This window comes from Heptranchias perlo, unplaced genomic scaffold (assembly GCF_035084215.1).
Source record: "Heptranchias perlo isolate sHepPer1 unplaced genomic scaffold, sHepPer1.hap1 HAP1_SCAFFOLD_330, whole genome shotgun sequence".
Taxonomy (NCBI): domain Eukaryota; kingdom Metazoa; phylum Chordata; class Chondrichthyes; order Hexanchiformes; family Hexanchidae; genus Heptranchias; species Heptranchias perlo.
In genome coordinates, this window is record NW_027139342.1 from 48,954 (window position 1) to 75,674 (window position 26,721).

At 49.1% G+C, this 26,721-nt stretch overlaps 1 protein-coding gene across 1 annotated transcript; it reads left to right on the forward strand.

Moving 5' to 3' along the window:
• The first annotated feature begins 498 nt into the window (after positions 1 to 498).
• Positions 499 to 23,487, forward strand: LOC137311335 (E3 ubiquitin/ISG15 ligase TRIM25-like). Its single transcript, XM_067978616.1, has 6 exons — positions 499 to 1,738; positions 8,473 to 8,565; positions 9,612 to 9,839; positions 10,525 to 10,547; positions 12,175 to 12,308; positions 21,960 to 23,487. The coding sequence occupies exons 1-6, from the start codon at positions 1,178 to 1,180 to the stop codon at positions 22,481 to 22,483; spliced, it is 1,563 nt and encodes a 520-aa protein (XP_067834717.1). The 5' UTR covers positions 499 to 1,177; the 3' UTR covers positions 22,484 to 23,487.
• Positions 23,488 to 26,721: the final 3,234 nt, after the last annotated feature.

The following is a 26,721-nucleotide window of genomic DNA, read 5'->3' on the forward strand; positions in this document are numbered from 1 at the left end:
TCCCTCCCCCTACACTCTCTCTCTCTCCATTCCCTCCCCCTACACTCTCTCTCTCTCCATTCCCTCCCCCTACACTCTCTCTCTCTCCATTCCCTCCCCCTACACACTCTCTCTCTCCATTCCCTCCCCCTACACTCTCTCTCTCTCCATTCCCTCCCCCTACACTCTCTCTCTCTCTCTCCATTCCCTCCCCCTACACTCTCTCTCTCTCCATTCCCTCCCCCTACACACTCTCTCTCTCCATTCCCTCCCCCTACACTCTCTCTCTCTCCATTCCCTCCCCCTACACTCTCTCTCTCTCCATTCCCTCCCCCTACACTCTCTCTCTCTCTCTCCATTCCCTCCCCCTACACTCTCTCTCTCTCCATTCCCTCCCCCTACACACTCTCTCTCTCCATTCCCTCCCCCTACACTCTCTCTCTCTCCATTCCCTCCCCCTACACACTCTCTCTCTCTCTCTCCATTCCCTCCCCCTACACTCTCTCTCTCTCTCTCCATTCCCTCCCCCTACACTCTCTCTCTCTCCATTCCCTCCCCCTACACTCTCTCTCTCTCCATTCCCTCCCTGTTCTGGGCTCTAACCCACTCCCCACCATTCCCAGTGGAGATTATTGTGCCGAAAGCTGCTGTCCAATTCCACAGTCCCGCAGCTCCTGCTCTCATCAGCCCGCTCACAGGGAGATGACTCCCCGCTCAGCCCAAAGGCCGAGTCCGAGCAGCGCCGCTGTAGTTTGCGGCTCTGTGTGGAGAGGCCGCAGTGTCCGGGCCTGTTGGTGCTGGAAGAGCCCCAGGTTCCCCCGGGGGGTGGAGCCGCCTCTCCAGGCTCCACATTGCCCGTCCCTCCCTCGCTCTGCTCCGGCCCGGCCCGGGCCCAGTGCCCCCGGGGGGGGGGAGCCCCGCGCAGGCGCGTCAGGCAGAGAGGCGGTTCCCGGGTTTATTTTCCACCTTCCTCTCTGCAGGGTTTGGAAAGGGGATTTTTTCCTCTTTATCTCCGGTTTAATTTGTTTCTTGTCCCATTCTGGGTCTGTTCTGAGCTGATTATTTTCGGTTTGTGTTCACTGGGCCCAGTTTGCTGCCCCGTCACTCCCGGCACCGAGTGTTTATAAGAATTTCACTTCCTGCTCTGGTTCCTCGCTCTCTCTTGTTCTGTGTGAAAGCTGCTTCAGGAGCTGGAGGAATGGAGCCCGGAGCTTTCGAGGATGAATTAACCTGTGCTGTGTGTCTCCAGGTGTACCAGGACCCGGTGGTGTTGTCCTGTCAGCACAGTTTCTGTTTGAAATGTATTGAGGGACTTTGGGCCCAGACACCAGGCCCAGAAGGGTTTGATTGTCCTCAGTGTCACCGGAAATTCAACCCCAGGCCCAGTCTGGAGAGAAACTTCACGCTGTGTAATATTGTGGAAAAATACAACCGGTCACAGCCTCCTGCTGATTCAGCCCGTGTCGTCTGCGATTACTGTGTCGAGAATCCATCCCCAGCTGTGAAGACGTGTCTGAAATGTGAAATATCTCTCTGCTCCCATCATTTAAAACCACATCTGCTGAACAAGGCCTTCAGTGGACACACCCTAATCGAGCCTGTAGCTGACCTTAAAGACAGGCAGTGCGTTGACCATAAGAAGATCCTTGAATACTACTGTGAAGATGATGCAGAGTGTGTGTGTGTTTCTTGTGTAATAACAGGGAAACATAAATCCCACACACTGCTGAGCCTGGATCAGGCACAAGCTGCAATTAAGGTGAGTGACACAAATCCCGATATTAAATACAGTGAGGGAGAATTTTCCTGTGAATGACCAACATTAATTAGAACTGATTGCAGACAGTGCTGATTTAGCCCAGTGTTTTCTTGCTGCCCCGGGTCTGGGTTTACAGCTGTTTGTCAGTCAGATTTGCTCCCTCTCCTTTCTCTTAGTCTGTCTGAGAGAACAGGGTGGGCTCTGGGAGGGTGTGAGAGTGGCCCAGGGTAACTGCCCCTCACCCACACTCAGCCCCTCCTGGTGAGGGCACTGTAGAGCTCAGTAATTCACTGTGTGGGCACCTGTGAGAACTGGCACTCCATGGCATAGGGCTGCAGAGCAGAGCATGTTTTAGCCCTGTGTGACGCTGGGGTATTCTGCCATCTGACCAGCAGGGAGAGGACCATCACCGGTGGGGGGAGAAACTGTTTCTCACAACAAGAGGGAATTGGTGTTTGAGAAATGCTGGTGTGACTGAGTCTGTCTCCCTTTCCCCTCGGCTGATTCCTGGAAATGGAGGAGCTGAGTCCGTGTGAAAATTTGTTTTTTATTTGTTCATGGGATGTGGGCGTCACTGGCGAGGCCAGCATTTATTGCCCATCCCTAATTGCCCTTGGGAAGGTGGTGGTGAGCCGCCTTCTTGAACCGTTGCAGTCTGTGTGGTGAAGGTTCTCACACAGTGCTGTCAGGGAGTTCCAGGATTTAGATGCAACGATGATGAAGGAACAGCGATATATTTCCAAGTCAGGATGGTGTGAGACTTGGAGGGGAACGTGCAGGTGGTGGTGTTCCCATGTGCCTGCTGCTCTTGTCCTTCCAGGTGATAGAGATTGGGGGTTTGGGAGGTGTTGTCGAAGAAGCCTTGGTGAGTTGCTGCAGTGCATTCTGTGGATGGTACACACTGCAGCCATGGTGCGCCGGTGGTGAAGGGTGTATGGGGTGCCAATCAAGCGGGCTGCATTGTCCTGGATGGTGTCGAGCTTTTTGAGTGTTGTTGGAGCTGCACTCATCCAGGCAAGTGGAGAGTATTTCATCACACCCCTGACTTGTGTCTTGTCGATGATGGAAAGGCTTTGGGAGTCAGGAGGTGAGTCAATCGCTGCAGACGACCCAGCCTCTGACCTGCTCTTGTAGCCACAGTATTTATATGGCTGGTCCAGTTAAATTTCTGTTCAATGATGACCCCCAGGATGTTGATGGTGGGGGATTTGATGATGGTAATGCCATTGAATGTAAAGTGGAGGTGGTCATTGCCTGGCACTTGTCTGGTGCGAATGTTACTTGCGAGTTATCAGCCCAAGCCTGGATGTTGTGCAGGTCTTGCTGCATGCAGGCACGGACTGTTTCATTATTTTGAGGGGTTGCGAATGGAACTGAACACTGTGCAATCATCAGCAAACATCCCCATTTCTGACCTTATGATGGAGGGAAGGTCATTGATGAAGCAGCTAAGATGGTGGGCCTAGGACACTGCCCTGAGGAACTCCTGCAGCAATGTCCTGGGGCTGAGATGATTGGCCTCCAACAACCACTACCATCTTCCTTTGTGCTAGGTATGACTCCAGCCAGTGGAGAGTTTTCCTCCTGATTCCCATTGACTTCAATTTTACTCGGGCACCTTGGTGCCACACTCGATCAAATGCTGCCTTGATGTCAAGGGCAGTCACTCTCACCTCACCTCTGGAATTCAGCTCTTTTGTCCAGGTTTGGACCAAGGCTGTAACGAGGTCTGGAGCTGAGTGGTCCCGGCAGAACCCGAACCGAGCATTGGTGAGCAGGTTATTGGTGAGTAAGTGCCGCTTGATAGCGTCGTCGACGACACCTTCCATCACTTTGCTGATGATAGAGAGTAGACTGATGGGGCGGTAATTGGCCGGATTGGATTTGTCCTTTTTGTGGACAGGACATACCTGGGCAATTTTCCACATTGTCGGGTAGATGCCAGTGTTGTAGCTGTACTGGAACAGTTTGGCTAGAGGCGCGGCTAGTTCTGGAGCGCACGCCTTTCGCACTACAGCCGGGATGTTGTCGGGGCCCATAGCCTTTGTTGTATCCAGTGCACTCAGCCGTTTCTTGATATCACGTGGAGTGAATCGAATTGGCTGAAGACTGGCTTTTGTGATGGTGGGGATATCGGGAGGAGGCTGAGATGGTTGCACACGCCTCAGCCTATTCTTTTGCACTCACATGCTGGACTCTGCCATCATTGAGGATGGGGATGTTTACAGAGCCTCCCCCTCCCATTAGTTGTTTAATTTTCCACCACCATTCAGACTGGATGTGGTCGGACTGCAGAGCTTTGATCTGATCCATTGGTTGTGGAATTGCTTAGCTCTGTCTATAGCATGTTGCTTCTGCTGTTTAGCATGCATGTAGTCCTGAGTTGGAGCTTCACCAGGTCGGCATCTCATTTTTAGGTACGCCTGGTGGTGCTCCTGACATGCTCTTCTGCACTCCTCAATGAACCAGGGTTGATCCCCTGGCTTGTTGGTAATGGTAGAGTGAGGAATTTGCCGGGCCATGAGGTTACAGATTGTGCTGGAATACAATTCTGCTGCTGCTGATGGCCCACAGCACCTCATGGATGCCCAGTTTTGAGCTGCTCGATCTGTTCTGAATCTATCCCATTTAGCACGGTGATAGTGCCACACAACATGTTGGATGGTGTCCTCAGTGCGAAGACGGGACTTCGTCTCCACGAGGACTGTGCGGTGGTCACTCCTACCAATACTGTCATGGACAGATGCACCTGCGACAGGTAGATTGGTGAGAACGAGGTCAAGTAGGTTTTTCCCTCATGTTGGCCTGCTCACCACCTGCCGCAGGCCCAGTCTGGCAGCACATGGTGAGTCAGTGTGAAAAGAAGCCGGTGTGTGTGGTTACTCAGTTTATACAGGGTAGGGAGCGCCTCTTTACTGAGAGCCACAGAAGGGAATATTTCTGCTCGGGGCCCAGACACTGAGTCCGTTATTTGAGGGGAGGGAGTACCTCAATGGAATTGGTTTACTCAGCGGGGGATTGTGAGATCACACCCGGGAGTGTGAGATTACGGGGGATGAAATGGCGGGGGGACAGAGACCACCAGGGGCTGTGAGATCGGCAGGGGTTTGGCCAATTGTTGGGAGGGAGGCAGATAGTGAAGTGTGTAGCCCGATCGTGGGGGTGGGGGAGAGATGGCGGCAGGATTGCTTGAAGGTCCGGGGGAGAGCTCGCTCCTGCTCCTCCTGGCCCACAAGCAGTGCTGGAAAAGCACTTACCTGCTGGATCCGGCAGCTCCCGCTTCCCTTCAACTGCCAGGTTTCCCGAGCCCTGGAAATCCCGGCCCACAGCCATTAAATCCAGATGGCAGCTAAAATCTGAGGCTGGCAACCTGATTAAAATATTAGAATTCCTGATCCACCTCTCGAGAGACCATCCTTGGTCCTTTGGTCAACAAGGGGCCATAAATATAAGACTGTCACTAATAAATCCAATAGGGAATTCAGGAGAAACTTCTTTACCAGAGAGTAGTTTGAATGTGGAACGTGTTACCACAAGGAGTAGTTGAGGCGAATATCATAGATACCATTTACAGGGAGGCTGATAAACACATGAGGGAGAAAGGAATAGAAGGATAAGTTGATGGTGTTAGATGAAGTAAAATGGGAGGAGGCTCGTGTGGAGCATAAACACTGGCGTACACCTGTTGGGCCGAATGGCCTGTTCCTGTACTGTCCATTCTATGTGATCCGTTCAGCTGCCTCCGCCTCTTCCCTCCCTTCCCCTAGCCCACCAAACCAAACTTCCCCCAAGGTTCCCCCCGCCCTAGCCCTGAACTCACATCGCGCTCTAATTTATCTCCTATCTCTCCTCATGCCCTCTCCATGCTCACCTTGTTCATGAGACCCACCTCCTGCTCTCTCGACCCTATTCCCAGTAAATTACTGACCACCCAACTTCCCCAAATGGTGTGTTAGCCTTTATTGCAAGGGGGTTGGAGTATAAGAGTAAGGAGGTCTTGCTGCAATGATATAAGGCTCTGGTGAGACCACACCTGGAGTGCTGTGTACAGTTTCAATCTCCTTATCTAAGGAAGGATATACTTGCCTTTGAGGGGGTGCAAAGAAGTTTCACGAGATTGGTTCCTGGGATGAGAGGGTTGTCCTCTGAGGAGAGATTGAGTAGAATGGGCCTGTATTCTCTCTGGTATTGAGTGGAATGAAAGATGATCGCATTGAAACATATCACGTTCTTAGAGGGCTTGACAGGGTAGATGCTGAGAGACTGTTTCCCCTGGCTGGAGAGTCTAGAACTCGGAGTCCTAGTCGGCCATTTAGGACCGAGATGAGGAAACATTTCTTCACTGAGTGTTGTGAATCTTTGAAATTCTCTATCCCAGAGAGCTATGGATGCTCAGTCATTGAGTATATTCAAGACTGAGATCGATAGATTTTTGGACACGAAGGGAATCAAGGGATATGGGGATAGGGCGGGCAAGTGGAGTTGAGGCCGAAGATCAGCCATGATCTTATTGAATGGCGGAGCAGGCTCGAGGGGCCGTATGGCCTACTCCTGCTCCTATTTCTTATGTTCTTATGTCCTTCCTGACCCCTATGCTAGCTGATATTGTAAATAGTTCCCTCTCTTCAGGTACTGTCCCACTCTCTTTCACATCTGCTGTCATCACCTCCCTCCTCAAAAAACTCCCCCTAGACCCCTCTGTCCTTGCAGACTACCACCTCATCTCCAATCTCCCTTTCCTCTCAAGTCCTTGTACGTGTTGTCACCTCCCAAATCTGTGGCAGTCTTTCCCGCAACTCTACGTTTGAACCTCTCCAATCAGGATTCCACCTCTGCCACTGTACTTAAACGGCCCGACTAAAAAGTAACAAATGAGATCCTTTGTGACTGTGGCCGTGGTGAACTATCCCTCCTCATCCTTCTCCACCTGTCTGCAGCCTTTGACATGGTTGACCACACCATCGTCCTCCAACGCCTGTCCTTTTGTCCAGCTGAGTGGGACTGCCCTCGCCCGGTTCCATTCCGATCTATCCAGTCGTAGCCAAAGAATCTCCGACAATGGCTTCTCTCCCCACCCCCCCGATACCTCTGGAGTCCCCCATGGATCTATCCTTGGCCTCCTCCTATTTCTCATCTGCATGCTGCCCCACGGCGGCATCATCTGAAAACACATTGTGAGGTTCCACACTGAGACTGATGACACCCAGCTCTACCTCAGCACAACCTCACTCGACCCCTCCACTGCCTCTGATTTCTCACACTGATGGTCCGACATCAAGTCCTGGATGAGTCGAAATTTCCTCCAATTAATTGGGAAGACTGAAGCCATTGTCTGAGACACTCCCCGCCCCCGGCCACAAACTCCGTTCCCTAGCCACCTATTCCATCCCCCTCCCTGCCACTGTCTCAGGCTAAACCAGACTTATCGCAATCTCAGCGTCCTATTTGACCCTGAGCTGAGCTTCCGACCCCATATCCTCTCCATCACTAAGACCACCTACTTCCACCTCCGGAATATCGACTGTGTCCACCCCTGCCTCAGCCCATCAGCTACAGAAACCCTCATCCATGCTTTTGTTATCTCCAGACTTGACTATTCCAATGCTTTCCTGGCCGACCTCCCTTCTTAAATATGAGCTCATCCAAAACTCTGCTGCCCATATCCCAACTTGTACCAAGTCCCGTTCACCCATCACCCATGTGCTCGCTGACCTGTATTGGCTCCCAGTCCGGCAACGCCTCGATTATAAAATTCTCATCCTTGCGTTCAAATCCCTCCATGGCCTCACCCTTCCTATCTCTGTAACCTACTCCAGTTCTACAACCTTCCGAGAACTCTGCGTTCCTCCAATTCTGGCCTCTTGTGCATGCCCAAATTCCTTTGCCCCACCATTGGCGGCCGTGCCTTCAGCAGTCTCGGCCTTAAGCTCTGGATTTCCCTCCCCAAACCTCTCCGTCTCTCCACCTCTCCCTCTCCTCCTCTAAGACTCTCCTTAAAACCTACCTCTTTAACCAAGCATTTTGTCACCTGTGCTAAAGTCTCCTTCTTTGGCTCGGTGTCAATTTTTGTGTGATGACTCTCCTGTGAAGAGCCTTGGGAGGTTTTACTACGTTAAAAGCGCGATATAAATGCAGGTTGTTGATATAAGAACATAAGGAAAAGGAGCATACGGCCCCTCGAGCCTGCTCCGCCATACAAAAGATCATGGCTGATCTTCAACCTCAACTCCACTTTCCCGCCAGATCCCCATACCCCTTCATTCCCTGAGAGTCTAAAAATCTATAGATCTCAGTCTCGAACATACTCAACGACTGAGCATCCACAGCCCTCTGGGGTAGAGAATTCCAACCCTCTGAGTGAAGAAATTTCTCCTCATCTCAGTCCTAATTGGCCGACCTCTTATCCAGAGACTATGCCACCAAATTCTAGACTGTCCGGTCAGGGGAAACAACCTCTCAGCATCGACCCTGTCAAGCCCTCTCAGAATCTTCCATGTTTCAATGAGATCACCTATCAATCTTCTAAACTCCAGAGAGAATAGGCCCATTGTACTCAATCTCTCCTCATAGGACAACCCTCTCATCCCAGGAATCAATCCAGTGAATCTTCGTGAAACTGCCTCTAAGGCAAGTATATCCTTCGTTAGGTAAGGAGACCAACACTGTACACGGTACTCCAGGTGTAGTCTCACCAAAGCCCTGTTATTTTAAAGACTTCCTAATTGCCTTTACAGGAAGAATTGGAGAGAGAAATCGAGAAGCTTCAAGTCCAGCAGAATGGTTCCAGCAAACAGCGAGACTTGGAGAGATCAGAAGCTGAAATAAAGGTGGGTAAAGTGGGACTGGATTTAGAAAGGGTTTCTCTCCCCGCTGAGTCAATGAGCACATCAGAAACAGGCCTGCCAAACCAGGCTGGTTGTGTTGGGGCCGAGTCACTGATTACACTGAGTTCCCCGTGTGTTTGATGTGAGGGGGAGCTGCTTAACTCTCCCTGCACCTCCCAGGGAATATTATTACATCACTTGGGCACTGGATTTACTGAAACGGACACAGTCAGAGGCTGGAAGTTGGAGACTTGCCCTGAAGCCTGTATCAGATGAACAGAGAAAGGAAGAGGAAGAAAAGACCATTAGTCCCAGCGAGCCTGCCCCATGCAGACAGGGTTCAATCACACACACCACTAATCCACCCCGAACCATGTACTCACCTGGGAAAGGCAAACAGAAGAGAGAAAAAACACCTGCAGACAATTCAGGACAAACTCTGGGAAATTCCTCCCCAGCTCTCTTTTAAAGGGTGGGAGTGACTCCATACCCCCGACATGTTCAGGGAGTTTGTTCCAGAGATCGAGGATTCTGGGGTCTAACCTAACTCTGTGCCTATGGATTTTATACACAGGCCCTCTAGTCCCACCATCCCGATCCATCTCAAGTACCTCACCCAACGAGTGAGTCCAATAATCCCTCGATCATTTTAAAAATCTAAATCGCCCTCCCTCTTGGAGCCGATCCTGAGAACTAAAATCCATCAGACTACGTGTCATTCTGGCCACCATCCTCTCCAGAGTCTCGATGTCCTTCACCAGGTGTGGGCACCAAAACTGGACCCATCACTCCAGGTGTGGATGAACCAGGTGGCAATGCCATACACAGTATAAATACGGTGATCTTTCTTTTAAACTCAACGCTCAAGGCAACACTCGTTAAACTCTGTTTTCTCTCCCAGTAGACCCTCCCCCCAACTGCTTGTCTATCTTTAACGGGTGATCGAGTAGTGATTGAAACAAACTGTCCCGTCCCTGGAAAGTGCCGTGTGCTCAGGGTAAGAGCTGTGTGGAAGGGCCGTTTGTAATGAGAGTTGGTTTGGGTTTCAGACACGAATCAATGAGCTGAAAGGAAAGCTATCGAAGAGCTTCTCTGAATGGAGGAGACAGCTGGAAGAAGATGAAGAATACGCACTGAAACTGATCGGTGAGGAGGGGCTCCGAGCTCTCTCTCAGATTAGAAGCTGTTCTGAAGCATTAAATGGGATGGAACAGATTCAATTAATGGATAGAGAAACCCAGAGTCTGGTACAGAGGGACCCTCTCTCCTTTATTCAGGTACATCTTCAATATAAACAGGGCCATGTCTGGGGAATGGGGCGTTTCTGTGAGGCTGGTGAGAGGGCTGAATTGTTTGAAGATTGTTGGTGGGTCCAGCATTGGCGCTGCCCCCTCGGCCCTGCCCTGGGAGTGTTGGCGCTGCCCCCTCGGCCCTGCCCTGGGAGTGTTGGCGCTGCCCCCTCGGCCCTGCCCTGGGAGTGTTGGCGCTGCCCCCTCGGCCCTGCCCTGGGAGTGTTGGCGCTGCCCCCTCGGCCCTGCCCTGGGAGTGTTGGCGCTGCCCCCTCGGCCCTGCCCTGGGAGTGTTGGCGCTGCCCCCTCGGCCCTGCCCTGGGAGTGTTGGCGCTGCCCCCTCGGCCCTGCCCTGGGAGTGTTGGCGCTGCCCCCTCGGCCCTGCCCTGGGAGTGTTGGCGCTGCCCCCTCGGCCCTGCCCTGGGAGTGTTGGCGCTGCCCCCTCGGCCCTGCCCTGGGAGTGTTGGCGCTGCCCCCTCAGCCCTGCCCTGGGAGTGTTGGCGCTGCCCCAGGATGGAGTGCAGTGAAATGTGGGATTATTGCCCATTCCTGTTACTCGCCCCACCTACTGTTATACACTGAACTCTTTACTCTCAATCCCAAATTCACTCTTTGGTTCCATTGGGTGTTGATTTGTTCGTTGACTGATTTGATCTCCTCTCTTTATTCACAGAACTCGAAGCAGCTCCTTTCCAGGTAAGTTCCTCTCAGTCATACAGTACCTGCTGCTGATAGGGAACCTTCCCCTGTATCTGGGAGAAGAGTGAAAGTAGAATCACCGCTTGGAAACCTTCCCAGATAAGGTGCTTTCAAATGGTGGGAATATTGAGTGATGTTTAACTGTGGCTTGAGGGGTTATTGGCTCAGGCAGCCTGTGGGAAATGGGAGTGACCTGTGCTGTTCCATCGGTGTGTCGAGCTTCTCAGGAACCTGTCAGACAGGAAGTGAGAGAGAGAGAAACCTGCAGTGACCTGTATCTAACCGAGGCTTCCGAAAGGCTCCATGTGTGTCAGTGACAGCTTTATTCCATTGGGTCAGTAAGTGCTGTGTGATTGGCTTGTCCTATTGACGATCCGGATTCTTTCCCCTCAGTCTGGTTCAGTAATAACTGAAGTCGAATACATTTTAAAGTTCAACACAACTTTAATAGCAGGGTTCTTAGTCTGCAGCATTGATTTGGACTCCTGATAGAGTCCCTCTATGCTGGCAGAGCAAGAACAAAAACATACAGAAATCCACACTTTTTTATACAAATCAATAGGGTTGGAACATACTTAACGAGGGTCAACACCAATCATAAGCCGGGCATAGGTTGCCATGCGAGGTTACATTATTTCCGGCCAATCATAAATCGTCCATGTGCTGATCATGTTGCTGTTAGACATCAAAGGGGATACTTCCTCACCTTCCAACTTGGAATGTTCTTCCCTGTCCCTTCTGTTCCTTATCTCCCAACCTGGAATGTCTTTCAACTTTGGCTAAGCTCGTTACCTATATTGATCTGCCATAAACATGGAGACATTCAGACCAGTCCTTGAATCACATCAAAGACTCTACATTGATAAGACCATGCAAACCTGCTGACTACGCAAACATATGGCCCAGCAGGAGGCCAGGCCACCTGTACCAATCTCAGTTACTAACTAATTAACCCTTTCTAACCATTTTGCGTTCTGCTTCTTTGCCACGTAGACATTTTAATATTTTACCGAAAACTGACCACGTAGGGATTCTCACTATCAACCAGCCCATGGAGAAGTGAGGAGAGGGGCACGTCCCAGTGTCAGTGACAGTAAAATGTGTTGTGATTGGCTCATTCCATCCACTAACAGAGAAATGAGTGAGTGCTGAGATTTCCCAGTAATGTCAGTGTGACTGGACCCTCAGTGAGGGAATCCCACTGATCCCAGGTCCCTGGGAGGCTGTTCCTTCTCCTCTCCTCACTTCACATGATTGTAGAGAGTGTGATCCTGCAGAGAGGGGGGAGCACAGACTGGAGACTCTCAGGATAATAATAATTATTAATAATGGAAAGATGTGGGCTCCAGTACAGAGAAACTGGACTGAACACAGACGGCTTTGAAAATCACAAACTGAGCTGAAGTGGCAGCAAACCAGGATCCCACTGCACGTGTGGAGATCAGTGTGAATGCAGGGAGACTGCAAATCCCGGGATTCTGCCATTTTCAGGATGGGTTGCTGCTGGGTCTCAGTACGAGCATTAGAAGGGGTGCAGGTTGTTGCACTGATCACTCGTTCCCCTCTGGGTTTCGGATCTGAAATGTCCCCACTGATGAAAACATTCTCTCCTCTTTCATTCCAGAGTGACTGAGACTCAGAGAGTCACAGACCCAGATGTTCCAGCGCTCACCCTGAACCTGTCCAATATATCTCAACTTATCCAGAAGAGGCTGAATGGATCGGGAAAGTATCACTCAGACATACTGGGAATCATTGGTAAGAATGTGCAGCTTTTCTCCAATATAAGGGACTGAGAGCAGGTCGGGTTAGTTGTGTTCAGACAGTTGGGAATATCCCCGAACTTTAATATCAGGTCCCTGTGTGTGTGGATTAGGAGCCTGAGATTAATCCTCAGTCCCCAGTGACACCTGCTTTAAACATTCCTCACTGTAATGGGCCAGAGCTTCACCCCCCCCCATGGGTCAGGGAGGGGCGGGTTAGAGGAACGATGTTCTTACTGATAAGTTCCTGCTCAATATAATGGGGTCGACAGTATTACAGTGGATTGACAACGGATCTGGCCCGGATAAATTGGAATCAAAGATTTGCAGGCAAAACTGTAATTGATCAATGGGCGGCCTTTAAAGAGGAGATAGTTTGGGTACAGTCTGGGTACATTCCCATGAGGGGGAAAGGTAGGGTAACTAAAGCCAGAGCTCCCTGGATGACGAAAGAGATAGAGAGTAAGATGAAGCAGAAAAAGCGGGTGTGTGACAGATGTCAGGTTGATAATACAAGTGAGAACCAGTCTGAAAATAGAAAATACAGAGCGGAAGTGAAAAAGGAAATAAGAGGGGCAAAGAGAGAGTATGAGAAAAGACTGGCAGCTAAGAGAAAAGGGAATCCAAAAGTCTTCTGTGGGCATATAAACAGTAAACGGGGGGTAAGGAGAGGGGTGGGGCCAATTAAGGACGTAAAAGGAGACCTACGCATGGAGGCAGAGGGCATGGCCGAGGTACTAAATGAATACTTTGCATCTGTCTTTACCAAGGAAGAAGATGCTGCCAAAGTCACAATAAAAGGGGAGGTAGTTGAGATAATGGATGGGGTGAAATTTGATAAAGAGGAGGTACTAGAAAGGTTGGCTATACTTAAAGTAGATAAGTCACACGGTCCGGATGGGATGCATCCGAGGTTGCTGAGGTAAATAAGGGTGGAAATTGCGGAGGTACTGGCCCGAATCTTCCAATCCTCATTAGATCAGGGGGTGGTGCCAGAGGACTGGAGAATTGCAAATTCAACTGCAAATTTTTGAACAAGGGTTTAAGGAAACATCCGGAAACTCCAGGCCAGTCAGTTTAACGTCGATGGTGGGGAATCTTTTAGAAACGATAATCCGGGACAAAATTACCAGTCGGTTCTCATAGAATCCTCGAAAGGTTCCAGCACGGAAGGAGGCCATTCGACGCATCGAGTCAGTGCCTGCTATATGCAAGAGCAATCCAGCTAGTCCCACTCCCCCGCCCTTTCCCCGTAACCCTGCAAATTTTTTGCTTTCAAGTACTTATCCAGCTCCCTTTTGAAGGCCATGGTTGAATCTGCCTCCACCACCCCCTTGGGCAGTGCATTCCAAATCCTGACCACTTGTGTGAAAATGTTTTTCCTCATGTCACCTTTGGTTCTTTGGCCAATCACCTTAAATCTCTGTCCTCTGGTTCTTGACCCTTCCCCCAATGGGACCAGTTTCTCCATATCTACTCCGTCTCGACCCTTCATGATTTTGAACACCTCGATCAAATCTCCTCACAACTCTTCTCTGTTCCAAGGAGAACAACCACAGCTTTTCCAGTCTATCCACGTAACTGAAGTCCCTCATCCCTGGAATCATTCGAGTAAATCTCTTCTGCACCCTCGCTAAGGTCTTCACGTCTTTCCTGAAGTGCAGGGCCCAGAGCTGGACACAATACTCCAGTTGTGGCCGAACCAGTGTTTAATAAAGGTTCATCATGACTTCCGTACTTTTGTACTCTATGCCTCCATTTATAAAGCCAAGGATCTCGTATGCTTTATTAACCGTGTTCTCAACCTGCTCTGCAAATTTCAACGAATTGTGCACATATACCACCAGATCTCTCGTTCCTGTACCCTTTATGAGTTGTGCCCTCTAGTTTATATTCCCTCTCCTCGTTCTTCGTACTGAAATGTATCACTTTACATTTTTCTGCATTAAATTTCATCTGCCACATGTCCGCCCATGCCACCAGCCTGTCTATATCCTCTTGAAGTCTATCACTATCCTCCTCACTGTTCACTACCCTTCAAGTTTTGTGTCAACTGCAGATTTTGAAATTGTGCCCTGTACACCCAAGTCATTAATATATATCAAAAAAAGCAGTGGTCCCAGCACCGACCCCTGGGGAACACCACTGTACACCTCCCTCCAGTCCGAAAAACAACCGTTCACCACTGCTCTTTGTTTCCTGTCACTTAGCCAATTCTGTATCCATGTTGCCACTGCCCCTTTTATTCCATGGGCCGCAATCTTGATAAGCCTACCATGTGGCACTTTATCAAATGCCTTTTGAAAGTCCATATACACCACATCAACTGCATTGCCCTCATCTACCCTCTCTGTTACCTCATCAAAAAACTCTATCAGGTTAGTTAAACATGATTTGCCTTTAACAGATCCGTGCTGGCTTTCCCTAATCAATCCACACTCATCCAACTGATTGTTAATTCTGTCCTGGATTATAGTTTCTAAAAGTTTCCGCATCATTGAGATTAAACTGGCTGGCCTATAGTTGCTGGGTTTATCCTTACACCCTTTTTTGAACAAGGGTGTAACATTTGCAATTCTCCAGACCTCTGGCACCACCCCTGTATCTATGGATGTTTGGAAGATTATGGCCAGTACCTCCACAATTTCCACCCTTACTTCCCTCAGCATCCAAGGATGCATCCCATTCAGAGTGGGTGACTTATCTACTTTAAGTCAGCTAGCTTTTCAAGTACCTCTTCTTTATCAATTTTTAGCCCATCCAGTGTCTCAACTTTATCTTCCTTTACTGAGACTCTGGCAGCATCTTCTTCCTTGGTAAAGATCGATGCAATGTACTCATTCAGTACCTTGGCCATGCCCTCATTTTTTCTCTTCGTTCATGGGATGTGGGCGTCGCTGGCTAGGCCAACATTTATTGCCCATCCCTAATTGCCCTTGAGAAGGTGGTGGTGAGCCACCTTCTTGAACCGCTGCAGTCCGTGTGGTGAAGGTTCTCCAACAGTGCTGTTAGGAAGGGAGTTCCAGGATTTTGACCCAGTGACGATGAAGGAACGGTGATATATTTCCAAGTCGGGATGGTGTGTGACTTGGAGGGGAACGTTCAGGTGGTGTTGTTCCCATGTACCTGCTGCCCTTGTCCTTCTAGTGGTAGAGGTCGTGGGTTTGGGAGGTGCTGTCGAAGAAGCCTTGGCGAGTTGCTGCAGTGCATCCTGTGGATGGTACTCACTGCAGCCGGTGGTGAAGGGAGTGAATGTTTAGGGTGGTGGATGGGGTGCCAATCAAGCGGGCTGCTTTGTCCTGGATGGTGTCGAGCTTCTTGGGTGTTGTTGGAGCTGCACTCATGCAGGCAAGTGGAGAGTATTCCATCACACTCCTGACTTGTGCCTTGTAGATGGTGGAAAGACTTTGGGGAGTCAGGAGGTGAGTCACTCTCCACCGAATACCCAGCCTCTGACCTGCTCTTGTAGCCATAGTATTTATGTGGCTGGTCCAGTTAAGTTTCTGGTGAATGGTGACCCCCAGGATGTTGATGGTGGGGGATTCGGTGATGGTAATGCCGTTGAATGTCAAGGGGATGTGGTTAGACTCTCTCTTTTTGGAGATGGTAATTGCCTGGCACTTGTCTGGTGCGAATGTTACTTGCCACTTATCAGCCCAAGCCTGGATGTTGTCCAGGTCTTGCTGCATGCAGGCACGGACTGTTTCATTATCTGAGGGGTTGTGAATGGAACTGAACACTTTGCAAGCACCAGCGAACATCCCCATTTCTGACCTTTTGATGGAGGGAAGGTCATTGATGAAGCAGCTGAAGATGTTTGGGCCGAGGACACTGCCCTGAGGAACTCCTGCAGCAATGTCCTGGGGCTGAGATGATTGGCCTCCAACAACCACTACCATCTTCCTTTGTGCTAGGTATGATTCCAGCGACTGGAGAGTTTTCCCCCTGATTCCCATTGACTTCAATTTTACTCGGGCTCCTTGGTGCCACACTCGGTCAAATGCTGCCTTGATGTCAAGGGCAGTCACTCTCACCTCACCTCTGGAATTCAGCTCTTTTATCCATTTTTGGATCAAGGCTGTAATGAGGTCTGGAGCCGAGTGGTCCCGGCAGAACCCAAACTGAGCATCGGTGAGCAGGTTATTGGTGAGTAAGTGCTGCTTGATAGCACTGTCGACGACACCTTCCATCACTTTGCTGATGATTGAGAGTAGACTGATGGGGCGGTAATTGGCCGGATTGGATTTGTCTTCCTTTTTGTGAACAGGACATATCTGGGCAATTTTCCACATTGTCAGGTAGATGCCAGCGTTGTAGCTGTGCTGGAACTGTTTGGCTGGAGGCGCGGCTAGTTCTGGAGCACATGTTTTCAGCACTGCAGCTGAGATGTTGTCAGGGCCCATAGCCTTTGTTGTATCCAGTGCACTCAACCGTTTCTTGATATCACATGGAATGAATCGAATTGGCTGAAGACTGGCTTTTGTGACGGTGGGGATATCGGGAGGAGGCCAAGATGGATCATCCACTCGGCACTTCTGGCTGAAGATGGTTGCAAATGCTTCAGCCTTGTCTTTTGCACTCACATGCTGGACTCTGCCATCATTGAGGATGGGGATGTTCAGAGAGCCTCTTCCTCCCATTAGTTGTTTCATTTTCCATCACCATTCACGACTCGATGTGGCAGGACTGCAGAGCTTTGATCTGATCTGTTGGTTGTGGAATCGCTTAGCTCTGTCTATAGAATGTTGCTTCCGCTGTTTAGCATGCATGTCATCCTGTGTTGTAGCTTCACCAGGTTGGCACCTCATTTTTAGGTATGCCCGGTGCTGCTCCTGGCATGCTCTTCTACACTCCTCATTGAAACAGGGTTGATTCCCTGGCTTGTTGTAATAGTAGAGTGAAGAATATGCCGGGCCATGAGGTTACAGATTGTGCTGGAATGCAATTCTGCTGCTGCTGATGGCCCACAGCGCCTCGTGGATGCCCAGTTTTGAGCTGCTAGTTCTGTTCTGAATCTATCCCATTTAGCACGGTGGTAGTGCACATAACATGATGGTTGGTGTCCTCAGTGTGAAGACGGGACTTCATCTCCACAAGGACTGTGCGGTGGTCACTCCTACCAACACTGTCATGGACAGCTAGATTGGTGAGGACGAGGTCAAGTAGGTTTTTCCCTCATGTTGGTTCGCTCACCGCCTGCCGCAGGCCCAGTCTAGCAGCTATGTCCTTCAGGACTCGGCCAGTTTGGTCAGTAGTGGTGCTACCGAGCCATTCTTGGTGATGGACATTGAAGTCCCCCACCCAGAATACATTCTGTGCCCTTGCTACCCTCGGTGCTTCCTCCAAATGGTGCTCAACATGGAGGAGGACTGATTCATCAGCTGAGGGAGGGCGGTAAGTGGTAATCAGCAGGAGGTTTCCTTGCCCATGTTGGCCTAATGCCATGAGATTTCATGGGGTCCAGAGTCAATGTTGAGGACTCCCAGGGCCACTCCCTCCTTGCTGTATATCACTGTACCGCCACCTCTGGTCGGTCTGTCCTGCTGGTGGGACAGGACATACCCAGGGATGGTGATGGAAGAGTCTGGGACGTTGGCTGAAGGGATTATTCTGAGTGTGTGGCTTTGTCAGGTTGTTGCTTGACTCGTCCGTGGGACAGCTCTCCCAATTTTGGCACAAGTCCCCAGATGTTAGTGAGGAGGACTTTGCAAGGTCGACTGGGCTTGGTTTGCCTTTGTCGTGTCCGGTGCCTCGTGGTCTAATGCCGGGTGGTCCGTTCAGTTTTATGACTCCATGAGTCGGTCTCCTTTATGGTCTCTAACCGGCCCCACCCCTCCTTTTACTGCCCGTTTACTGTTTACATGCCTGCCGAAGACTTTTGGATTCCTTTTTATGTTGGCCAGTCTATTCTCATACTCTGTCTTTGCCCCTCTTATTTCCTTTTTCACTTGCCCTCTGAACTTTCTATATTCTGCCTGGTTCTCACTTGACATCTGCCATACGCCCCTTTTTTCCGTTTGAACTTACTCTCCATCTCTTTTGTCATCCAGGGAGCTCTGGCTTTAGTTGCCCTACCTTTCTCCCTCGTGGGAATGTACCTAGACTGTACCCGAACCATCTCCTCCTTAAAAGCTGCCCACTGTTCAATTACAGTTTTGCCTGCCAATCTTTGATTCCAGTTTACCCGGGCCAGATCTGTTCTCATCCCACTGAAATTGGCCCTCCTCCAATTGAGTATTTTTACTTTAGAGTGGTGCATGCCCTTTTCCATAGCTATTCTAAACCTTATGATGCTATAATTGCTGTTCCCGAAATGCTCCCCCACTGACACTTGCTCCACTTGGCCCGCCTCATTCCCGAGAACCAAGTCCAGCAATGCCTCCTTCCTTATTGAGCTGGATACGTACTGATCAAGAAAGATCTCCTGAACACATTTCAAAAATTCCTCCCCCTCTTTGCCCCTTATATTATTATTATCCCAGACTATATTAGGAGAGTTGAAGTTCCCCATTATCACTACTCTATAGCTTTTGCACCGCTCTGTAATTTCCCTGCAAATTTGCTCCTCTGTATCGTTCCCACTAGTTGGTGGCCTATAGAATACTCCCAGTAGTGTAATGGCACCTCTATTGTTTCTTTACTAACCAAATAGATTCTGTCCTTGCCCCCTCCAGGACATCCTCTCTCCAGCATTGCATTATTCACCTTAATCAATATTGCCACCCCCCTCCTTCCTTTCCTTCCCTCTCTTTCCTGAAAACCTTGTATCCAGGAATATTTAGTATCCAATCCTGCCCTTTTTTGAGCCAGGTCTCCGTTATCGCCATGACATCATATTCCCGTGTGACTATTTGTGCCTGCAGTTCACCGACCTTATTTACCACACTTCGTGTGTTTACACACATACACTGTAAACCAGTCTTAGACTTTCTTCTACTCTCTCCTAGTCCGATCCCACCTAATACTGTACTATTTCTTGCTCTATTGCTGTCTGTCTCTCCCGATCCTTTGTGCCCCTTGTTTCTCTTTTCCAATGCTACATCCTGGTGCCCATCCCCCTGCCAAATTAGTTTAAACCCACCGCCCCCCACAGCATAAGCAAACCTCCTCGCGAGGACATTGGTCCCAGCTCCATTGAGGTGCAACCCCCCGGCCTGTTCAGGTCCCACCTCCCCCAGCACGAGTCCCAATAACCCAGGTATCTAAAGCCCTCCCTCCTGCACCATCTCTCCAGCCACACATTCATCTGCTCTATTTTCCTATTTCTATACTCACTGGCGCATGACACTGGGAGTAATCCGGAGATTACTACCTTTGATGTCCTGCTTCTTAATCTCTTTCCTAACTCCTTAAAATCTGCCTGCAGGACCTCATCCCTCTTTCTACCTGTGTCGTCGATACTGATATGGACTACGACCTGTGGCTGTTCACCCTCCCCCTCCAGAACGGTCTGCAGACGCTCAGTGACATCCATGACTATGGTGCCATGGAGGCAACGTACCATCCTGGACTCGCGTCCGTGGCTGCAGAAATGCCTGCCTGTTCCCATAACTGTAGAATCCCCTATCACTGTTGCTCTCCTGACCTTTCTCCTTCCCCCGTCCCGTACAGCCGAGGCACCTATGGCGCTATGGTCCTGGCTCTGGTCCCTCTCAGGTCTGCCGCCGCTCTGTTCTCGGGTCTCGGGTCGCCCCTCCTTTTATCCCCGCTCTCGGGTCTCTCACCTCGGGGTCCGCTCCGCTCTGGTCAGTGACTTAATAGTCACGTGGACAAGAGGAGATTGGATAGAAGTGTTTCAAATCATGACGGGTTTAGATAAAGTAAATAAAGAGACACTGTTCCCATTGGTGGAAGGGTCGAGAACCAGAGGACACAGATTTAAGGTGATTGGCAAAAGAACCAATGGCGACGAGAGGTTGGGATCTGGAATACACTGCCAGGGGGTGGTGGAGGCAGATTCAATCGTGGCTTTCAAAACGGAATTTGATCAATATTTGAAGAGAAAAAATTTGCAGGGCTACAGGGAGAGACCGGGGAATGGGACTAACTGGATTGTCCTGACAAAGAGCCAGCACAGGCTCGATGGGCCGATTGGCCTCCTCCTGTGCTGTAACGATTCTATGATACGGGTGGATAGTCACAGGTTTATTAAGCAGATGATAACTATTATTGACAATAATTAAACACAAACAACAACAGCACTCAGGAGTTTTTAACCCGGAGAATCCAGACGTTAACAGTGAAATGGTCGGCTGGTCAGGCCCCATCAGATTCTGAGCTCTCTCTTCCCACTACGACAGTTTATCGTTTTTCCCAATCCTGTTATGTTTTAGTATTACCTCTTGTTCCTTTCATGTCCCCTGTCAATGATTTCCACATCCTGATTGATCTGTCAATCAAATCCTTAGGATGAGGTCAGTTACAGAACCATCAAAGACATTCTAACCCTCCAGTGCACGTGTTGCTGTTCCTCACACTGGGCCGTGTTCCTTTCGACAGGGGTCTCCTTCCAGGGGGGCCTTTACAGACAGCTGTTTATGTATCAATACAACCAGCTTCAACATTACAGACAACGAACCACCATTCCCACCTCTCTCATGTCCCTGTGAAGTGCAAAGACGAAGAGTTTACAAGATGCCGTTCCACTCGCACCGACACGCCTCCTAAGGTCTTGTTACAGGGTCTGTCCATATCAAAGGGAGAATCAAACTGCTGGTCAGATCAGTTCCAATTGAAAAGTTACTGAACACAGTTAAATTAATATAAAGAGGAATCAATAACAGTCCCATTTGATTAACCCTTCGCGAACAGCGGAGTTACACACAGCCAATCAGTGTGTCTCTTAAAGGGACACCGTCCCTCACAGGGCTGTCAGTATCTGTGCTCTGGGGAGGAGGCAGAATCAGCTCAACAGGGGCAGCCCCTGTCCCAGGGATCGTCATCGAGCAGGGGACTGGGATCAGGGGGAGAGTGGGAATATTCCAAGGTGTGTTTATAATCTTAAACGGGGATCATTAATTTCTATTTAACCCTTTATTTGTTGATTTAACCCTTTATTTTTCTGTGCTGTTTCTTCAGTCCGGGTTCAGTGTGAGGGATTCGAGGGTCGAGTTCCTGCTCCTGTTTCCCCCTCACAGCTCCGAGTCTCAGACCCAGGTCCGGAGGGAGTGTTGGTGAATTCAGAGTGAACAGGGAGAAACAGTTTAATGTGCAGAAGGGAGATCAGATTCCCCTCAATTCCCCACTGAATCCTGCCTCCTGTGAGCTGTGTGTTCCCAGTACAGCCGGTGCTGAGATTGTGGGGCTGGAACTGTGAGTCTGTGGGATGTGTTGTGTGCCGGTGAATCCCCTCCATTGTGTCTGGGAGAACGTGAGCACAGTGCCAGGGGCTTGTGTGATTAAACTGACTGCTACTGTGTGTCTCCACTGCAGTGTTTGCACTGAGTGTGCAGCACTGGGACCCACACACTGCTATTTAACAGGGATTCTGATTGAAGGCCATTGATTTAACATGGGATGAATCCAGTCTAAGAGGTAATATGGGGCTGACACTGTCTGGGAAATACTGACACTCCCACCCTGCAGCTGTCAATCATTGATCTGAGTGGAATAATCCTGTCTGACCAATCTCTTCTCTCCTCTCTAGGGCAAAGGTCACCGATGAGCCTGGATCCAAAGACAGTAAACTGGAACTTGGTTCTGTCTGATGATCTGAGATCAGTAACATGGACTGAATGGGAACAGCCCTACCCACCTCACCCAGAGAGGTTTAAAGACCGTCCTCAAGTCCTCTGCTCCCAGAGTTTCTCCTCAGGATCCCATTCCTGGGATGTGGAGACTGATGGGAAGGACTGGGGAATAGGGATTGTGTGTGGGAGTGTAGAGAGGGAGGGGGACGAGTCTAATCTTAGGCTCAGCAGGAAATCCTGGTGTTTGGATTTTTATGATGATGATTCTTTCAGAGCCTATCACAATTCCCAGTTCACTGTCCTCCCATTGAACTGGTCAATCAGCAGGATCCGAGTTCAGTTAGACTATGAGGCCGGGACTCTGTCATTTCACCGGGTCACTGACTCACTGAGACATTTACACACATTTCAAACCACATTCACTGAACCCGTGTTTCCAGCATTTTATTGTGGGAACAAATCCCTAAAACTGTTAAATTAATCTGAGATTCTGTTGACATCACTCCCGGGTCTGCCACTCGAAAGATGTCACTTCTGGGTTGCTGGATATGATTGTATCACTTCCAGGTCTGCCCCTCTGATGATGTCACTCCCGGGTCTGCCCCTCTGATGATGTCACTCCCGGGTCAGCCCCTCTGATGATGTCACTCCCGGGTCTGCCCCTCTGATGATGTCACTCCCGGGTCAGCCCTCTGATGATGTCACTCCCGGGTCAGCCATCTGATGATGTCACTCCCGGGTCAGCCCTCTGATGATGTCACTCCCGGGTCAGCCCTCTGATGATGTCACTCCCGGGTCAGCCCTCGGATGATGTCACTCCCGGGTCCGCCCCCTCTGATGATGTCAGGAGCTCAGAAGCTTTGCTGTTTTTAAGGATCCGTGGGGTCTTTGTGCTTTTCTTTGTGCGGGTCTGTCACTAACGCTAAAAATAGTAACTTTAGGTGAGTTTGCTTGTAATTCGTGGTGTTACAATTGATTGTCTACTTCAGTTGTATAATTTTACTACTTTAGTTCCATAATTGTAGTGGTATTAATCTCAGTAATGAATCATAGAAATGTCAGGTGTGACTGTGTTAATCTCAGTAGTGAATGATAGTAGTGGCAGGTGTGACTATTAATCTCAGTCGTGAATGATAGTAGTGACAGGTGTGACTGTTAATCTCAGTAGTGAATGACAGTAGTGGCAGGTGTGACTATTAATCTCAGTCGTGAATGATAGTAGTGACAGGTGTGACTGTTAATCTCAGTAGTGAATGACAGTCGTGGCAGGTGTGACTGTTAATCTCAGTAGTGAATGACAGTAGTGACAGGTGTGACTATTAATCTCAGTCGTGAATGATAGTAGTGACAGGTGTGACTGTATTAATCTCAGCAGTGAATGATAGTAGTGACAGGTCACGTGCCCTTTAAAGAGCTGCTCTGAAAATCTGATGTGGAGATGCCGGTGATGGACTGGGGTGGACAAATGTCAGGAATCTCACAACACCAGGTTATAGTCCAACAGTTTTATTTGAAAATCACAAGTTTTCGGAGGCTTTCTCCTTCGTCAGGTGAATGTGACGAACTCACCTGACGAAGGAGAAAGCCTCCGAAAGCTTGTGATTTTCAAATAAAACTGTTGGACTATAACCTGGTGTTGTAAGATTCCTTACATCTGAAAATCTGAGGCTGGGGTTGAAATTATTCTTTGGCCGTAGCTCAAAACAGCGATGGTGAATCGACAGCCCGAGTTACACTGACTTCAGTGGAAAGGAAAATCGTGCGGGGTGTAAAATGGGCTGTCCATTCACTATCGCCCGTGTTGCACTAACACCAGAGACTAATTCCACCCCCGGGGTCTCCTGGGCATCGCTGAGAGCTTCTGGGACTGCCCAGGGGGGTAACACATCTGTCCTAAACTAAGTCAATGTATTGATAGATTGGACCAGACTGGGAACTTTTAATCTGTGGTTTATGGGGTAATGATTTTTAGTTTATTGGACAGTAAGGTTCCTCCAGTGCTCCCGACCAACATGAAATGGTAATATTATGGGATGTTTAACTTCATTAGACACGAGGAAGTGACTGAGTGTGTGAGGTATGAACAGGAAAATTGCCCCACCAATTGGGGTCTACAGTCAGTGTCTCAGGTGACCATGGGTGATAATGGCCCCCAGGATCCCACAAAGGAGGGGGAGGGAGGGGCTGTTGAAGATTGAGACTGAGAAATAAGAAGGGAAACCACTTTCTCAGATTACTTCTGTAGTTTAAAACCCCTAATATTGATAGACTGACAGTGCACATGAAACAACGTAATGCTGAGATTGAAAAGGGGACCTCTCCCCTTGGGAATTATGAATGGTGGGAGGTCGTCTATAATGTGGGACAGCATCCTTGGGTGAAAATCATGTCTATACTTTTTGTTATTATACAGCTTGTTATGATTGGAACACTTTTCTTTCATTTGTCATATTTGAAAGAACTTTTGTGTCGATGTCACGGTGATTAAACTTCTTGTAACAACAATTCTTAACCTTATCTGTGGTGAGTGCAATTCAGATTCATTGAATGATTTAAAGTCAGTTGTTCGATCGCTCACAGTCACTGAAGGATTTTGGACTTTTCATTCCGAGTTATGAATTACCTGCTAAAGGAGCTGAGTTTGGTTAAAAGTATTAATTCAACAAAGGAACTGTTAAACTGACTGTTCAAGGCAGCATGCTGGGAAGGTTGGTCACATTGGAAAAGTCTTATTCAGCAGACTGTCTAGACGGTTAAAGATAAGACAGCGGTGAGGCCTTGAAAGTCTGTGAGAAGCTGTTGTAAACATCAGATGCTGTCGTATCAACTTGTTTAAACCATGGGAAAGAGAGAGAGTGGGAAAAGGAACAACAATGTGTTTTGAGCAGCAAGAAGGGTCTAAAACCAGCCATTTTAGTGAGATGGAAGGAGACAGTCCACGAGAGAGACCAGAGACAGACCAGAAGATCACAGCACAGGATGGTGATGGAGAATGAACCTCTCAGTCTCCCGAAGCAGAAGAATTGGCCATTCTGAGTTTCGAGTTGTGCTTCTAATTAAGCTTGTATCAATCTCTATCTGTAAAACTGGTATTTTAATGTTAATAAAACCAATTGGTTCGAAAAGTTTAAAGCCTTGTTTGATCTTACCTCTGATTACCCTAAAGAGTAAAGAGAGTAAATTAAAAACCCTACAGTCACTCTGTCCCGAATAACAGATTCTAGTAACTTCCCCACAACAGACGTTAGACTAATGGGCCTAATTCTTCTGCAAGAAATGAAGGTGTTTGGAGAATGTGGCTGCCATGGTGGAATAGCTGAGTGTGTGTGAGATGTGAGTTGTGGGTCAGTGAAGTTTGTGACAGTGCTGAGTGTGTGAGGATGAGGAGAAGGATGTTTAGTGAAGTGTGGTGCAGTGATGAAATAGAATTACATCGAGTCCACAGCACAGAAACAGGCCATTCGGCCCAACTGGTCTGTGCTTGCATTTATTAATTAGGAATTAAAGGAAATTAGTATTAGTAAAAAAAGAAGTGCTGGAGAAATTAATGGGACTGAAAGCCGATAAATCCCCAGGGCCTGATAATCTGCATCCCAGAGTAATAAAAGAGGTAGCCATGGAAATAGTGGATGCATTAATTGTCATCTTCCAAAATTCTATAGATTATGGAACAGTTCCTGCAGATTGGAGGGTGGCAAATGTAATCCCACTATTTTAAAAAAGGGAGAGAGAAAACAGGGACCGACAGACCGGTTAGCCTAACATCAGTCGTAGGGAAAATGCTGGAGTCTATTATAAAGGAGGGGCATTCTTTATCCGCGGGTGGGAGTAGCGATAGGACAAGAGGCCCTCCAGACATATGCTCAAAAGGCAGTGGGGGTCAGCGGGGGACGAAGTCAATGCCAGGCTCACAGCACCATGAACATGGATGCAGTGCAGGAAGAAGTTCAATGCTTTGCCATGAGTGGTCAAGGTGAGTGAGGTCAATTGTCCTTGGCATCTCCGACCAACTGCTCCACCCACTACACCCCCATCACCCACATACCAACAAACTCTATCCATCAGTACTCATCTCTTACAATCAGATGCTTCCTCTCACCCTCACACATCACCACTGTTGCAAGCCACACACCCACAACTCATGGGACACACACACTGGTAGCTATTCAACCACGACAGCACATCACCCAGACACACTTCTCGCTTCCTTGCAGGAAACGGTGGAGCATTACAGGAGGCAGCAAGTGGCCGTGGCATTTAGTCCCTCGAGCCTGTTCCAACATTCAATGAGATCATGGTCGACCTGTGACCTAACTCCATATACCTGCCTTAGCCCCACATCCCATAATACCCTTGGTTCACAGAAATCTATCAATCTCAGATTTAAAATTCACAATTGAGTGAGCATCAACTGCCATTTACAGAAGAGTGTTCCAAACCTCTCCCACCCTTTGCGTGGAGAAGAGTTTCTGAACTTCACTCCTGCACATCCTGGCTCTAAATGTTAGACTATGTCCCCTCATCCCAGTATTCAAATATAGGAGACCTCCAAAAACAGTTACAAATGCATCAGCAGCCAGAAGCAATAATCCAGCCACTAACCTGTAAATCCTGCACGGTCCCTTTAAATAGCGCTGGTGGGGGGTCCTCCAGGCCGTCTAAGTCGTGTTCAGCTGGTCGTGGTTAAGACAGTGCGTTGAGTGGAGCGTTAAATGCCAA

Coding starts and splice junctions, on each gene's coding strand:
- LOC137311335 (XM_067978616.1), top strand. CDS start 1,178: ATGGAGCCCGGAGCTTTCGAGGATGAATTAACCTGTGCTGTGTGTCTC. Junction 1,739..8,472: donor AGGCACAAGCTGCAATTAAG/GTGAGTGACACA, acceptor TTGCCTTTACAG/GAAGAATTGGAGAGAGAAAT. Junction 8,566..9,611: donor GATCAGAAGCTGAAATAAAG/GTGGGTAAAGTG, acceptor TTTGGGTTTCAG/ACACGAATCAATGAGCTGAA.